Source organism: Schistocerca gregaria, chromosome 7 (genome assembly GCF_023897955.1).
Source record: "Schistocerca gregaria isolate iqSchGreg1 chromosome 7, iqSchGreg1.2, whole genome shotgun sequence".
Classification (NCBI taxonomy): domain Eukaryota; kingdom Metazoa; phylum Arthropoda; class Insecta; order Orthoptera; family Acrididae; genus Schistocerca; species Schistocerca gregaria.
In genome coordinates, this window is record NC_064926.1 from 571,037,569 (window position 1) to 571,055,242 (window position 17,674).

General features: G+C 40.3%; 1 protein-coding gene across 1 annotated transcript in view; it reads left to right on the forward strand.

Annotated features, from left to right (window-relative positions):
* The window catches only part of LOC126281955 (nonsense-mediated mRNA decay factor SMG5), a 318,742-nt gene extending 317,470 nt beyond the window's left edge, over window positions 1–1,272 (forward strand). The window contains exon 16 of the mRNA XM_049981327.1: window positions 541–1,272. Coding sequence (XP_049837284.1) covers window positions 541–608 — 68 coding nt within the window. The 3' untranslated portion in view covers window positions 609–1,272. The remainder of the gene's footprint in view (window positions 1–540) is intronic.
* The last annotated feature ends 16,402 nt before the right edge of the window (window positions 1,273–17,674 follow it).

The following is a 17,674-nucleotide window of genomic DNA, read 5'->3' on the forward strand; positions in this document are numbered from 1 at the left end:
GCCACAGTTCTTGCTGATTGATGTCGTCATCCCCACACTGATATACTCAAAAGGAAAGAACTACTATACTAGGTGATCTAAGCCGCGTGCTGGAAACCCTCTAAGGGGCTACTCTAAAGGGGCAGAAACTTGCAGTTGATGTGTGCTAACTTAAGAGGATGGAGAAAGCATATTTTTGTTAGTATGTCAGATGTATATTCTAGCTCAGAGAAAGATGTTATATTGCACTACTATTACAGACATATGAAGAAAAAATAATGATAACAATAATATGTCCAGAAGAATAAGTTGCAGGGTAATTGTAACAGTGGAGGAGTTGCAACAGACATATTTGTGATCCATAGCTTTTTATAAAATGACAGAACAATGCTACAGTGTTTCATTTCAATTAATTTCTCCATCCATAACACAATGTAATACAAGCATAAGAGAAAATTTTGTTTTGTGACTAATTAGCTTTTATTATCCTTTGATAGCCACTAATCTGAAATTAATATGTGCAAGCAAGTACAAAAACTGTTTCTTATTTTCTCTTCGAAGGGATCAACATTGAGTCTATTGCTACTTTTTATGCAAAATGGAGAGCTTCAAACAAGGTACAACGATGACAAGAGGTTCTTCAAGAAAGCTGCCACTCTTGTGCAACTTCGAAAGGATTTTTCTTTTCAAAGACAATGTTAAGAAGCCAAAGTTCCATGCTGTCATTGTTTTTATTGAGTGTACAGTAATTATTTTAGATAATAATTCCATTTTCTAGTAAAATCTATGTTTCTTTCATATTCTTTTCATTTATTTTTTTATTAAAATATAAGAGTTATGTTGTGTATTATAAGGACATGTGCCATATTATATTTCACTGTATGAATTGGATCTTGTTTCATATACATCAGTTGCTTTTAACAGTTTGTTGATTTCATAACCAGAATTTCACAATTTGAGACGTGTGATATGTATGCAGTCAAAGCAACTCGGTAACTATGCTTTTCATTCTTCTTAAAATGCTATGAACAAGTGTAATTCTTACTATTTGAAGTTAAATTAAGGTCTTATGCTAATTTATGACCATGTTAAAGTGATTATTTATTTATGTACATTGTAAAAGACCATATGTTATTGTAGCTGTACTTAACATTAGAATACCTGATTGGTATTTAATGTTTTAACAATTACCGTCTTACCTTGACACATTTTGCTGCTAATTATGTAACTCAAGATGAAAATATATTGCTTTGGCTGCAGCATCAGCAATAAAGTACTTAATAATTTCCCCAATTTTGTTTTTGTTATCCTTTTATTAAATCAATCCCAAGTCCATTCCCATTAGTTATGAATTTGTTTCTTCTTCATAGTGCTCTGGGAATCTCTATGTCACCATTTGCAAGAAAACTAAAACTCAGTTTATTATATCACTGTTGTAATAAAGTCACTTATGGTACCGCTTATTTGGTAAATTAAGGTCATGAAGTAGATGTCACATTGCTTGTCATCGTTATAAAAAATTTTTAAGCACACTAGAACAAAAGATGGTGATACGTAAAATACTCACTCATTTTAAATTGTTTTGTGAATACAGATTCCTGTGTTGCAGTGTAATATTTATTTCTCTGGGAGAAAAGTTCATCTGCTTCAGTGGTTCACAGGCGTCACATTGGATAATGTTGTGAGAGCCGAATAATATTTGAAGGAGATAGCTGCTTCTCATCTTAAGGCACTTATTGATGGGTTGCTGCAGTGGCTCACTGAATATGCACTGGCTTGCTAGAAAAATGCTGACACTAAGGAGTGGGGCTCTAACATCATCGTAGATGAATCATAGAGGATGTCGACATCCAATGCTTCCTGCTGGAGAAATGGGTCACCCCTTGGCACCAGTGGTTTTCTGTCGAGCCAACGCACATATTGGTGAGCCACTGCAGCAACATGTTAGTAAGTTCGTGAAGATGGCAAGCAGCTGTGTCATTGAAATATTGTGCAGCTATCACAACGCTGCCCAATGCAATGCTCATGAACCACTGAACCAATTATTACAACGGAAAAGCCTCAAATAGCGAAAAAGTACATCTGTTTTGATTTTAACGTATGATTACTTTCTCCTTGGTGAATGTACTGCAGTTTGTGTTCAGGGAACTTAATAAATGTGAAACATTTCTCCATCACTCTCTCAGAGTGGGCACGGTATCACATGAAGTCTCAATCACGGTTGCAGCCAGAAATCGTGCAGTCGTGACTCATTGGACAAATTGTGCTACATATTGCCTTGATTATGAAGAAATGTTCCTTGGTGAATGCAGATCAGTATTCTGCACTGGTACACTTGAAAAATAGTCTTACTGATCATCAGCCTCACTTTAATATGTGAAGACTGGTTTCCTAGATTCGACTATTGGGCAGGAAAAGTTTCACCGTTAAGAATAAATGGTAGTAACTTCAGTCAATAATCTCTGTAAAGACAGAACAAGGTAAAAGTTTACATTTGACATTTTAAGTTGCCTAAAACACCACACTTCAGATTTCCACAGAAACAAATGTAATTTATTTGCTTCAGTTCACACCTTGCCAAGTATGTGTCTTGCATAAATTTCACCTCAAGGTACCCAGTAATGCCACAATATGATATTGGGCTGTTCTTACTGCCCACATGTGCACCCTCTATCAGACTTTTTCATATTAAAAATGAAAAACCTCTGTGCTCTTCTTTGAGTTTCCTGTGCAGAAAGAAATATCTCATATATCGCCAACTTCCAAACTGATAACAGTTTCGAATCAGCATTTGATGCAGTGAGGCTATGACGACAACATCCAGGGGGCAGCAGATTGACTCGTGAATTTTTTGAGCTCCAAGCAGCTCTGCTATTAAGGTCTTTCAGCCAGTCGACTTGAGGAGCAGAACACAGGCATTTTGCTCAGTCATTTCCTGCTCCCATTAGCAGTACTCCACAGGAAATTGCTTCTTCCTGCCAGGAATTTTTGCAAGTTTATTTCCGAGACATCCTGGAAAGAGTCTGTGATAATGGGAAAATCCCTAGCCTTTAAGCCACCATAATAGGCACCTATCACATACCACTTTTTTGGATGTATTATAGAAGGCCCAACACACCATTTCTAGGCTGGACAAAAGCCACCTTCCAACAGATGTTGCATTGTCAGTGGGCAACGGGACAAACCACTGCGAGGCCAACAATAATATACTGCAAGTGGCATGCATAAAACACATTGCTATGAAGAAGGGGAAGAACAAGAAAAAGGAGAAATGTACTTATTCATGTTGATAAATCTGAATCTAAGTGTTAATGTACAGGGTGGTCTATAGATGTGATATTGCTCTTCTGAAACAAGCGCAGGTAGGTATACAGAAATTTGAAGTCAAGTAATATGAGATGGGAGAGGGGAAAAACCTGTGAGGCTATTTTGTCAATAAGGCAGCCATTTTATAATTCACCATCTTGGATGACATTTGTAATTTTCAGATGGAAATGGGTTCATGTGACTAAACAATTAGGTAGAGAATTATATGAGAAAAACAATGACGTCGCTCAAGGCACAGCTTTCTCACTCTCCAGTCGTGTCACTTTTCTACAGAACAAGGCTAATGCTGGTGATGATATCACACACAGTCTACAATTTATGGTTGATGTGTTTTACACTATGTTGCAAGTTGCTTGTTATCTGCTTCACCCATTTCTTATTGACTGTTATTGACACATGTACCAGAAGTGTAATTTGCTTCCTGATGTGTGCAAGGCTTTTGATCTACACAGATGCTTCAAAGGCCCACACAGATAAAAATCTGATAACTTAAATGCGGGTAGCAGGATGGTCATTTCATAAAGTCCATCTCTAGGAAAACTTAATAGCTGGGTGTGCCTGGAGAGTAGTTTACACTGAATGAGAAAGGGCCCCACAAATATGAGAAGCCCATTTTCCACACCAAACCATCACTTTCTGTGCACCGACTACCTTAATTGGATCCATCCAGTGATGACAGATTTTGCTGATATATGTGAATCTGTTTATTTACTTCGCCATTCAGATATAAATTAGCCTTGTCCGTAAACAGTATGTTATAGGTGAAATTACAGTTTTCATCCAGCTTGCTCACCACCCATTCTGGAAGCTGAACCCAATTATCTACATCATGCTTAATGAGACGTTATGACATTTGTATTCTAGTTTCTTCCGAGGCACAGTGAGCATTGCACTCTAAACTTTTACATAACAAGGCAATGACTGCGATTAATTTTGCATCATCTGTAGCCATTTTTGATCATCCATTTTTCGATCTCTCTGCAGCAGAGCTGTTTTCCTGGAATTTTGTGAGATGTTTCACTACCACAATGTGGGTAATGCATGGTCTGTCTGGGTGGTGTAGGTTTAAATCGTCTGTGATAACATGGTTGCTCCTCTCTCATGGTATCAGTACACACTCAGTGTGTTTGGCTGGTGTTAATGCCATCAGCTTTCACATCACCAGTGAGGAAGAAACAAAGGAGATAACTAAAGTATGAATAAAGAAATGATCATATGTAAGGCACCATTGTTATTGTTGTCCCAGCCCTCATTTATTTTATATTTGTGACTACCTTTCCATTTAAATATTAAAGAGTTGCATCCAAAATGGTGGTTTCCATAATGGCTGCCATGTTGGTGACATAGCTTCACAGATTATCTGATTGTCCCATGTCATAGTGGTCTACTTTAATTTTTTGTTTATCAAACTGTTTTTGTTTTGTAGAATGGTTCCACACTTCTGGACCACCCTGTAAATCACTGATGTAAACACCTTACACTATGGCAGAGTGGTTTAAAATTATTCAAATAAGAGTAAACAATTTTACTCACCTGAAAGGATTGGAAGAAGGTAAAATTGCACCATATTTTGTTAGTCTGATTCCCATTTAACAGGTGTGATGGTGGAACTAAGAAACCCAGGATGATGATAACTAATATAATTCTTGACTATTCGCTTTAAAATCTTTCTGATATTAAATACTATACATTTTATAAGTGGTTGAACTAGTATGTCTGATAACTTAAAGTTCAGTATTTTATCGTTATGAAGTGGTTCCTCAATATCACACAAAAGGTTGGCAATAAGTGGTTCCTTCTGTGTTATCAATAGGTTCTTCTGATGTTGAAGGGTTAACAGTCTTCAATTAAAAATTGTAATTACTTATGTTGATGTACTGAACTCCTTACTTGTATGAGTCATAACTGAAGAATTAAAATAAATTTTGGTTGTGAATTTGAAGACTATTACTTTGGACAACACACACTAAAAGTGACGGTGCTACTATTACATTAACAGATCTTGCCATGTACTAGAACTTACGTGCACAGACATCTCGATATTTCAGTAGTCTGACAGTTATGTGACTGAGGTTCATCTCTCAGTTAAAAGTGAGGAATCAAACACATTGCCTGCATTTCTTGCAAAATCCAAATAAGTAGTGAAGTATGTCATTGTCTGTTGTAGTTGATAATTTATTGAACCAGTGACCTGACCCAGCTTCCCATGGGTAGCCCAATGAATGTACCGCCAGCCAAATTGTCTGGCATAACAGTATAAATTATATGCATGAACGTTCCTCAGGAACCAGTCAATCTCTTGGTGAAGACCTTTTTAAGTTCTTAAATTGTTCGGGACATTAGCCTTCACACACTGTTTAGTCACTACATTTGGCTGAGTCACTGGAGAGTGCTACCCGCTCTCGAGGCATTTGTCGCTGATGGACAGTGGTCAGTAGGCCACCCCTCCAAGGGCAACTAACACAGGACGTATATGACCCAGGAGATCCGGGAAAAACCCGGGAATTTTTTCATCCGGGAGAAAACAGGAAAAAACGGAATTTTTTTCGAATTCCGGGAATTTTTCATTGCTTTAGTTTCCAGTTAACTTTTTGTTATTTTGACTGGTAAGAACCAATACTTTAGCAAAGTATATTACTGTATCTCGCTACTGCAGAACAATACTGCAGCAAAAAAACATTAACGAGAGGGGAAAAGAAAGTTGAAAAGGGAATGCGCCATGTACAACAACTAAACACTGTGCTCATACAAGCGTCTGCCAGCAGCAAAATGTGTCAAAGGCCTTAGGAAGACTACACATTGGTTCGTAACAACGAATTGCCTCCGATTAGCGTGACGTCACAACTGTTTACATTAGATTCGTTTGAGTGGTTGCGAGCGAGCTCACGCGCATGCGCAGTTGAGTCGCGTATGAGTTGCGTCTTCTCCCGCTTCTGGCTACAGAAGTGTGGCAGTTAGCTGTATGGGCAGTAGCAGCAGGCAGCCAGATGCTGTCCAGAAAAATTTTGCTGATGCGCCTAAGCTGCCAGATTCACGTATGCGATGCGCAACAGGCCCGGAACCAGGGGGCGGGGACTACCCGGGGTGTCTGGCCCGGGCGGCAGTTTCGGAGGTGGGGGGCACCAAATTCGTAGTACCGTCGAAAAAGACCTTGTTTCACAAAGCGCCTAGCATCCAGCGCACGTTGGTGTGTCAGTTACTCATATGATTTTAAAACGCATCCCTGTTGATTTTTGAACAAATTCTGATTTCTGAATGAGTTGTAATCTGATTTTTGAAAGCGTGCGTAGTGTACGCGGTGTCTCCGTCAGGGGAATCCCCATCGCACCTAGAAATAAACTTTCCTGCAGATAAAATGGGACGGGGCTATACGAGGTGTGCCGAATAAAGTCGAACGGTTGAATGACAATCGCTGTTTATGAGGTTGACAGGGTTTGCAAATGATCAGCTTTGTTATAATTACTAGCGAAATCCATAGATTTAGACTACCAGAGTGGAAATCAGCGACTGACAGGAATAACAGGTAACAAAAGATTACGTATTATCTTCTGTGTGTATAAAGGAAAATGAAATTTTGACATAAAATGTTTTGCCAGACCGCTATACTACTAAGGGCCAGTTATACAGTCCCCGGCTAGCAGCGGCTAAAATTCTATTCCGGGAGTAGCGCGAAAAACGAGTTATACGAACACATAATAACACCTAACCGGAGAATGAAGTCAGGATAACTAAACCGGTGATTGTGGCAGGGCTAGTGAAGTTAACCAGACAGTAAGTATTGACACTGGCACGAATTTAACTACAGAATTATTGATGACAATATTGTTTGTTAGAATGAGGAAGGAGAAGAAACGGTGACTCTGACAAATTTTGGAAGAATATGACGATTCCAAATTTATATAAAAATTTCGTACTACTGCTTCAATCTCATGCTTCAGAAGCTAGTAAGTGTGAATGAAATGCGAAGCTATTTCCTAACATAAAACGTTTTGCTTGTAGTTAGCCCAATAGCATTTGACATTCGTACTTCGTGAATTATATTCTGTCGTGATATAAAAATGACCATTTGTGCCAAAACAGTCTCGTTTATTTGGTGTGCCTAACAATTGTTGCAATTTCAGGCTCTCCTATTTCGTTTTATCTAGCAGACAATGACAAAACACATGTAATCAGATCGAGGAACCACGCCAGTCTTGGGTACAGCTTTTCTAGTATTAGACAACTACATTTCGTTTTTGCATGCAGCAAAACGTTGACGAATTTTGATGAGGTAATAGATTCTGTCCAGAAAGGAAAGTACGCCGTATAAAGCTGTGGCAAGATAGAGAGAAAAAAATGCTAGGACTTAAGGACTGAAGAAATGTGTACTGTCTTGCTTGTCTCTTGTCTTTCATGGTTTTATGTATCCCACATTTATGTCACACAAAACAGCAAGTTTTTAGCTAATAGCTAGTAAAGACTGCAAATTTTGCGAACATTTCTTGTGCTGCCGGTTACAAATAATCCCATCCAGTATTAATTGCGAGGTTGTTTTTTTTTTAAAAGAGAGGGGCAGTATGTCAAACCGGCCGACTGGGAGCAGAACAGGCACCACAGGACATTTCAATTTCCACTTTTCCTGAATATAGTTTTATAGCACCCATTACAAAATATTACACGTTTGAATTGCACAGCGCGAAATACAGATACGTGCGATGGAAGAATGCTGTATGAAAAAGCGTGGCGCTGTACTTTGGCACACTTACGACCAAGCAACATGTCTTACGTTCCTTGGAACATATATGTTTTATGTATCAGACTCTCCAGAAAGAAGTGCGCTAAAAATGAAGATATTTTTGAAAAGCCGTTTCTTTTAAATTTTTTGCGTGTTACCTCAAATACTCGAGGCAGGGTGAGCGCCACTATCTAATATTGCCCGGTTCGGAAATATCTTAGATCTGGACCTGATGCACAGAGCAGTGTGAGTTGTAGTGGGGAGGTGGTAGTCTCCACGTGACCCGTGTTTACGTTAAGTGATTTTGCTGTTTCCTCTTCGTTTATTGCTCTTACGTCAAATGAAAACAAAACGGATTTCTGTGGCCGGGAGCTATCAAGTGAATTAAAAAACATCCACATAATTACAGAAGCCTAAAATATGTTATTAGTGTCAGATTTTATTTCCACCTTTCTGACATCATCATCATTTAAGACTGATTATGCCTTTCAGCGTTCAGTCTGGAGCATAGCCCCCTTATATCATAGGAGTCCCTGGTTTGTCAGTTAGAGGTGGGACTCCGTCACCTCCAAAGGTCAGAGGCATTTTGCTCTGATTGTTGCCAGCATCATATTTACAATCAAGCATTAATCGCCTTGCAGTACAGTGAAGCTATTTTTGTCTGTTTGTTAAAGAAATTTGGCTTTTATCAACTTTTTCTGTTGAGGCAGTTAATTTACTTGAAACGAAGTGTTTAATTCCTCACTATTGGCTAGTTTCAACTGTTCGCTGCACTTCAAGTGTACGTTTTTACCTTCTAGCACGTATGGCTTTATGCATAATAAAGAACCAAACATGAGATAATACGGTACTGATAATCCAAGAAAATTTACATCCGAATCTGGACATACGAATGTGCACTTTAAGCCGTATTATGCATTTTAGTATGGTTCACGAAGTTCCCATGCTCTTTGAGTATCCTCAGATGTCTTGTATCTTTTATGACACAATGTAAGATGTTTTAATGTTTTACACGTACAAACGTACGAGCATCCTGCATCATCGTAACTGCGCAAGCGCGGTGACGCTCTCTGGCAGCTGCTGAAACGAACCTATTTCTAACAGGCTACAGGAAAATATTCCGAATGGTTGTTTGAAAAGCGTCACTTTCAAGGTAAATTTCCTTTTACGCAAGATGAACTCTGTGTAAGAATGTGTACATGTTGCTGCACGTACGACATCTTCCCAAAACTTTTTTTTTTTTTCCTGAGTATGGTTTTCCAAAGCGCCGGCCAGTTCTACGCCGGTGTATAAAATCACAACCATTCAAAGAATTGATAAGTTTTACAGTTACGAGGAAAAGTGTACTGTCACTTAACACGGAAAAAGTGTATGTTCATACGGGAGAAAATGTTTTTTTAACCGGGAAATCCGGGAATTTTTTTTCCTCGTCCACGTACATACCCTGATCAGTACACCTCCTGCTGTGACGGTAAGAACAGCCCCGAATAGACTCTTGGTCGCCGGCTGCCCTAAGCTTGTGGACGCATGCTATGTTCACTAAATGGCAAATTTGTGTATTTTAATGTGTGAATATTAACTTAATGTGAATAATAAATGACTTCAACAATTGTCATCATTCATTACAATTCAAAAGAATCCAAACCATTATGCAGCCCTCCTACAAGCACGGCCCTCTGGCAACATTTACAGTGTACAGTTCCGTCTGTGGATGCTAACATTTTGGTCCTCCGAGACCGGATTGTGATGGATTTGATAAAGTAATGGCAGCCATCCGCTGGTGGAACGGCAATGACGAGTTTCAATAAAGTGACACGGAGATGGAACCAGCAGCGTTGACATAAGGCATCTAAAAGCTAAATTACACTTTATGAAATACTGCATTCAGCCACATGTTTTCTTGAAGTGATTTTACTATACCACTACATTTGTAAAAGAAGTCCATCTGACGAAGGGCTCAGACCAGAAACTAGTAATGATATAATAAAATCAATTCAAGAAAACTTGTGCCTGGTTGCAGTATATTCTAAGGCGTAATTTTCAAAAGCAACTGTGATGTTCTCCAACCAAAATGAATGAAATGAAAGCCAAGTACTTTCTCTGGCCATACTGCTTCCCGTATTTCACAATAATCATAACTGCTGCTTCTGCCTTTACCTGCCGTTGCTCGCTTTCTATGATGGATGAAGCGTTAAGAAAGAAACTTGTTACCACATGATCAGTGGTGAAAGCAATCCTCACACTGTTGTTATAATTGGTTAATAATTCCACGCAACAGGCAAATCGTTCAGTTTGGATATTACTGTCACGCTAGAACAAGTTACCAAAAATTGTGGAGAAGTACGAGGACGCACGGTCACTACTCATTTTGTTTGAAGACATAGACATGCATGCTCCAGACTGAGAAACCTTAGAAAATATGGTTTTCGAGGTTTCAAAGAAAATGAGAGCAAATCAGACGAATCATACCAACACGGGTGTTAACATTTTGTCAGATGCTGGATCTACTTCGAGTGCTTCAAAATACAGCATCAAGCTGCCCACCGTAAAACTACCATTATTTAGTGGTGATGTAATGCAGTTTAGCATTTTTGTGATACATTTGTAAATCTTGCCGTAAATAGTGAATGAGAGGACAACATTACTAAGTATCATCATTTGCTTAGTTCATTAACAAGGAAGCTCAGAATGTAATGCTCATCTTCCTGTGACTTAATACTAATCTTAAGTAGTCTTTAATTTGGCCTGTAACAGACATAGCAATCGTCAACTGATTGCATCATCACATTAAAGGAAACTCTCAACAGTACACCAATGAAAAAGGCACGGTGTTGTGGTCTTCAGTCCTGGTTTGATGCAGCTCTCCATGCTACTCTATCCTGTGCAAGCTTCTTCATCTCCCAGTACTTACTGCAACCTACATCCTTCTGAACCTGCTTAGTGTATTCATCTCTTGGTCTCCCTCTACGATTTTTACCCTCCATTAGTAAATTGGTGATCCCTTGATGCCTCAGAACATGTCCTACCAATCGATCCCTCCTTCTAGTCAAGTTGTGCCACAAAGTCCTTTTCTCCCCAATTCTATTCAATACCTCTTCATTAGTTAGGTGATCTACCCATCTAATCTTCAGCATTCTTCTGTAGCACCATATTTCGAAAGCTTCTATTCTCTTCTTGTCCAAACTATTTATCGTCCATGTTTCACTTCCATACATGGCTACACTCCATACAAATACTTTCAGAAACGACTTCCTGACACTTAAATCTATACTCAATGTTAACAAATTTCTCTTCTTCAGAAACGCCATCCTTGCCATTGCCAGTCTGCATTTTATATCCTCTCTACTTCGACCATCATCAGTTATTTTTCTCCCCAAATACCAAAACTCCTTTACTATCTTCAGTGTCTCATTTCCTAATCCAATTCTCTCGGCATCACCCGACTTAATTCGACTACATTCAATTGCCCTCGCTTTGCTTTTGTTGATGTTCATCTTATATCCTCCTTTCAAGACACTGTCCATTCCGTTCAACTGCTCTTCCAAGTCTTTTGCTGTCTCTGACAGAATTACAATGTCATCGGTGAACCTCAAAGTTTTTATTTCTTCTCCATGATTTTTAATACCCAATCCGAATTTTTCTTTTGTTTGCTTTACTGCTTGCTCAATATACAGATTGAATATCATCGGGGAGAGGCTACAACCCTGTCTCACTCCCTTCTCAACCACTGCTTCCCTTTCATGTCCCTCGACTCTTATAACTGCCATCTGGTTTCTGTACAAATTGTAAATAGCCTTTCGCTCCCTGTATTTTACCCCTGCCACCATCAGAATTTGAAAGAGAGTATTCCAGTCAACATTGTCAAAAGCTTTCTCTAAGTCTACAAATGCAAGAAACGTAGGTTTGCCTTTCCTTAATCTTTCTGCTAAGATATGTCGTAGGGTCAGTATTGCCTCACGTGTTCCAACATTTCTATGGAATCCAAACTGATCTTCCCCAAGGTCCGCTTCTACCAGTTTTTCCATTCGCCTGTGAAGAATTCGCGTTAGTATTTTGCAGCTGTGACTTATTTAACTGATAGTTCGGTAATTTTCACATCTGTCAACACCTGCTTTCTTTGGGATTGGAATTATTATATTCTTCTTGAAGTCTGGTGGAATTATCCTGTCTCAATACGTCTTGCTCACCAGATGGTAGAGTTTTGTCAGGACTGGCTCTCCCAAGGCTGTCAGTAATTCTAATGGAATGTTGTCAACTCCCGGGGCCTTGTTTCGACTTAGGTCTTTCACTGCTCTGTCAAACTCTTCACGCGGTATCATATCTCCCATTTCATCTTCATCTACCTCCTCTTCCATTTCCATAATATTGTCCTCAAGAACATCGCCCCGGTATAGGCCCTCTATATACACCTTCCACCTTTCTGCTTTCGCTTCTTTGCTTAGAACTGGGTTTCCATCAGAGCTCTTGATATTCATACAAGTGGTTCTCTTTTCTCCAAAAGTCTCTTTAATTTTCCTGTAGGCAGTATCTATCTTACCCCTCGAGAGATAAACCTCTACATCCTTACATTTGTCCTCTAGCCAGCCCTGCTTAGCCATTTTGCACTTCCTATCGATCCCATTTTTGAGACGTTTGTGTTCCTTTTTGCCTGGTTCACGTACTGCATTTTTGTATTTTCTCCTCTCATCAATTAAATTCAGTATCTCTTCTGTTACCCAAGGATTTCTACTAGCCCTCGTCTTTTTACCTACTTGATCCTCTGCTGCCTACACTATTTCATTCCTCAAAGCTACCCATTCTTCTTCTACTGTATTTCTTTCCCCCATTCTTGTCAATTGTTCCCTTATGCTCTCCCGGAAACTCTGTACAACCTCTGGTTCAGTCAGTTTATCCAGGTCCCAACTCCTTAAATTCCCACGTTTTTGAAGTTTCTTCAGTTTTAACCTACAGTTCAGAACCAATAGATTGTGGTCAGAGTCCACATCTGCCCCTGGAAATGTCTTACAGTTCAGAACCTGGTTCCTAAATCTCTGTCTTACCATTATATAATCTATCTGAAACCTTCTAGTATCTCCAGGGTTCTTCCATGTATACAACCTTCTTTCATGATTCTTGGACCAAGTGTTAGCTATGATTAAGTTATGCTTTGTGCAAAAATCTACCAGGTGGCTTCCTCTTTTATTTCTGACCCCTAAACTATTTTCACCTACTACGTTTCCTTCTCTCCCTTTTCCTACTGTTGAATTCCAATCACCCATGACTATTAAATATTCGTCTCCCTTCACTACTTGAATAATTTCTTTTATCTCGTCATACATTTCGTCCATTTCATCATCTGCACAGCTAGTTGGCATATAAACTTGTACTACTGTAGTAGGCGTGGGCTTCATGTCTATCTTGGGCACAATAATGCGTTCACTATGCTGTTTGTAGTAGTTTACCTGCACTCCTATTTTATTTTATTCAGTATTAAACCTACTCCTGCATTACCCCTATTTGAGCTTGTACACTCCTGGAAATGGAAAAAAGAACACATTGACACCGGTGTGTCAGACCCACCATACTTGCTCCGGACACTGCGAGAGGGCTGTACAAGCAATGATCACACGCACGGCACAGCGGACACACCAGGAACCGCGGTGTTGGCCGTCGAATGGCGCTAGCTGCGCAGCATTTGTGCACCGCCGCCGTCAGTGTCAGCCAGTTTGCCGTGGCATACGGAGCTCCATCGCAGTCTTTAACACTGCTAGCATGCCGCGACAGCGTGGACGTGAACCATATGTGCAGTTGACGGACTTTGAGCGAGGGCGTATAGTGGGCATGCGGGAGGCCGGGAGGACGTACCGCCGAATTGCTCAACACGTGGGGCGTGAGGTCTCCACAGTACATCGATGTTGTCGCCAGTGGTCGGCGGAAGGTGCACGTGCCCGTCGACCTGGGACCGGACCGCAGCGACGCACGGATGCACGCCAAGACCGTAGGATCCTACGCAGTGCCGTAGGGGACCGCACCACCACTTCCCAGCAAATTAAGGACACTGTTGCTCCTGGGGTATCGGCGAGGACCATTCGCAACCGTCTCCATGAAGCTGGGCTACGGTCCCGCACACCGTTAGGACGTCTTCCGCTCACGCCCCAACATCGTGCAGCCCGCCTCCAGTGGTGTCGCGACAGGCGTGAATGGAGGGAGGAATGGAGACGTGTCGTCTTCAGCGATGAGAGTCGCTTCTGCCTTGGTGCCAATGATGGCCGTATGCGTGTTTGGCGCCGTGCAAGTGAGCGCCACAATCAGGACTGCATACGACCGAGGCACACAGGGCCAACACCAGGCATCATGGTGTGGGGAGCGATCTCCTACACTGGCCGTACACCTCTGGTGATCGTCGAGGGGACACTGAATAGTGCACGGTACATCCAAACCGTCATCGAACCCATCGTTCTACCATTCCTAGACCGGCAAGGGAACTTGCTGTTCCAACAGGACAATGCACGTCCGCATGTATCCCGTGCCACCCAACGTGCTCTAGAAGGTGTAAGTCAACTACCCTGGCCAGCAAGATCTCCGGATCTGTCCCCCATTGAGCATGTTTGGGACTGGATGAAGCGTTGTCTCACGCGGTCTGCACGTCCAGCACGAACGCTGGTCCAACTGAGGCGCCAGGTGGAAATGGCATGGCAAGCCGTTCCACAGGACTACATCCAGCATCTCTACGATCGTCTCCATGGGAGAATAGCAGCCTGCATTGCTGCGAAAGGTGGATATACACTGTACTAGTGCCGACATTGTGCATGCTCTGTTGCCTGTGTCTATGTGGCTGTGGTTCTGTCAGTGTGATCATGTGATGTATCTGACCCCAGGAATGTGTCAATAAAGTTTCCCCTTCCTGAGACAATGAATTCACGGTGTTCTTATTTCAATTTCCAGGAGTGTATTTGTCCTGTCCTGCGGGTTTAGCAGGGTATCTCAGAAACATTGTTGATCTTATCACACATCTGTTTTAAGATATCGGAAATTTTGTCTTCAGATTCTTTTCTTAGTTTTTTTCCTCAGATGTTGTTTTATAGGATTTCTAAATTATAACGTCAGTTGCCTTGCTTCCAAAAGAAAAAGTCACTTGTAAATTAAGTACCTCCAGTAGCTGCTGAGATTTTTTTAGTTCTTTTTGATATGGCAACAAAGTAATTTATTCTTTATTCTATTTGTTAATGAAAGTATGGCACAGTATCCCAGCAAGCAACATAAGCTCCCTACTGTATGTCACTATATACTGTACCCCCGTTTGACTACAACACCCAAAACGTGCATGTTTTGTGGTAGTTTTTCACTGATAACACCAGTGATGATTTCTTTCTGAAAGTTATTGTCAGCGTTGTGCATTTCAATAAAGTAGTGGCAGGTGTCACCGCTCTTGTCTCTGTTAGGGAGTCAAGATGTCCAGGACAAGCTTTGCATACACTCTTCTCTACTTCCAGACATACTGGAGAACATATATTAAATGTATTCGCAGTTCGAACATGGACAACCATCAGCTGTGTAACCGAATGGCGACAGTGAAAATTTGTGTCGAACCCGGATTTCCCGCTTATCGCCAGCTGTCGCTTTACGATTTGGCCACCAGAGCACGGCTCATGCCCAGACCCAAACTTCCGTATGCCGTCAACCGTCTGTCGACATCCTGTACTCGTACATCCATTATTATCTTCCCGTACAGGGGAGACATTTTACTTGAAAGTCGTTTGCTCGTTGTCAGCGGATAAATACGATAGATTAGATTAGATTAATACTTGTTCCATAGATAATGAACACGACACTTCGTAATGATGTGGGACGTGTCAGGTTAAAGAAAGATGTCTGTACAAGATATTACATTACACAAAATATTGCATGACACTAATGCTTAAGTTAGTTTTTTTCCCTCCCTTAACGTATATCTAAAAATTCAGCCAATGAGTAGAAGGAGTTGTCATCTAGAAATTCTTTTCATTTATTTTTAAATGTTGGTTGACTATCTGTCAGGCTTTTGATGCTGTTTGGTAGGTGACCAAAGACTTTTGTGGCAGCATAATTTACCCCCTTCTGTGCCAAAGTCAGATTTAACCCTGCATAGTGAAGATCATCCTATCTCCTGGTGTTATAGCTATGCACACTGCTATTACTTTTGAACTGGACTGGATTATTAACAACAAATTTCATAAGTGAATATATATACTGTGAGGTTACTGTGAGGATCCCTAGATCCTTAAATAGATGTCTGCAGGATGACCGTGGGTGGGCTCCAGCAATTATTCTGATTACACGTTTTTGAGCAATGAATACTTTTCTGCTCAACGATGAATTACTCCAGAATATGATACCATACGAAAGCAGTGAGTGAAAGTAGTCATAGTAAGCTAATTTACTGAGATTCTTATCACCAAAATTTGCAATAACCCTAATAGCATACGTAGCCGAACTCAGACGTTTTAGCAGACCATCAATGTGTTGCTTCCAGTTTAACCTCTCATCAATGGACACACCTAAAAATTTTGAAAATTCTCTTAGCTACAGACTTCTGTTCAAAGTCTATATTTATTACTGGAGTTGTGCCATTTACTGTATGGAACTGTATATACTGTGTTTTATCAAAATTTAAAGAGAGTCCGTTTGCTGAGAACCACTTAATAATTTTGTGAAAAACATAATTTACAATTACATCACTTAGTTCTTGGTTTTTGGATGTTATTACTATACTTGTATAATCAGCAGAAAGAACTAACTTTGCATCTTCATCAATATTGAATGGTAAGTCATTAATGTATATCAAGAACAGCAAAGGACCTAAGACCGAACCCTGTGGGACTCCGTACTTGATAGCCCCCCAGTTTGAGGAATCAGCTGTTGTATTAACATTACATGAACCACTTACTTCAACTTTCTGCATTCTTCCAGTTAAGTATGAATTAAACCATTTGTGCACTGCCTCCCTCAAACCATAATGATTTAGCTTATCTAAAAGAATTCCACGATTTACACAGCCAAAGGCCTTTGAGAGATCACAAAAAATACCAATGGGTGATGTCCGGTTATTCAGAGCATTTAATACTTGATCAGTGAAAGCGGATATAACATTTTCTGTTGAAAAGCCTTTCTGAAAACTAAACTGACATTTTGTTAGTACTTTATTTTTACAAATATGGGAGGCTACTCTTGAATACATTACTTTCTCAAAAATTTTTGATAGAGCTGTCAGAAGAGAGATTGGGCGATAGTTGTTGACATCCGACGTATCCCCCTTTTTATGCAATGGTTTTACAATTGCATATTTCAGTCTATCGGGGAAAACACCCTGCTCCAAAGAGGTATTACATACGTGGCTGAGAATCCTACTTATCTGTGTGGAACAAGCTTTAAGTATCTTGTTGGAAATGCCATCAATTCCGTAAGAGCTTTTACTTTTCAGTGAGTTTATTATTTTACTCATGTCAGAGGGAGAGGTTGGTGGAAATGCAGTTGTTTCAAACTGCACAGGTATGGCCTCTTCTATTAGAAGCCTTGCCTCTTCTAGTGAATATCTAGATCCTATTTTCTCCACAACATTTAAAAAATGATTGTTGTGTTGTTGTGGTCTTCAGTCCTGAGACTGGTTTGATGCAGCTCTCCATGCTACTCTATCCT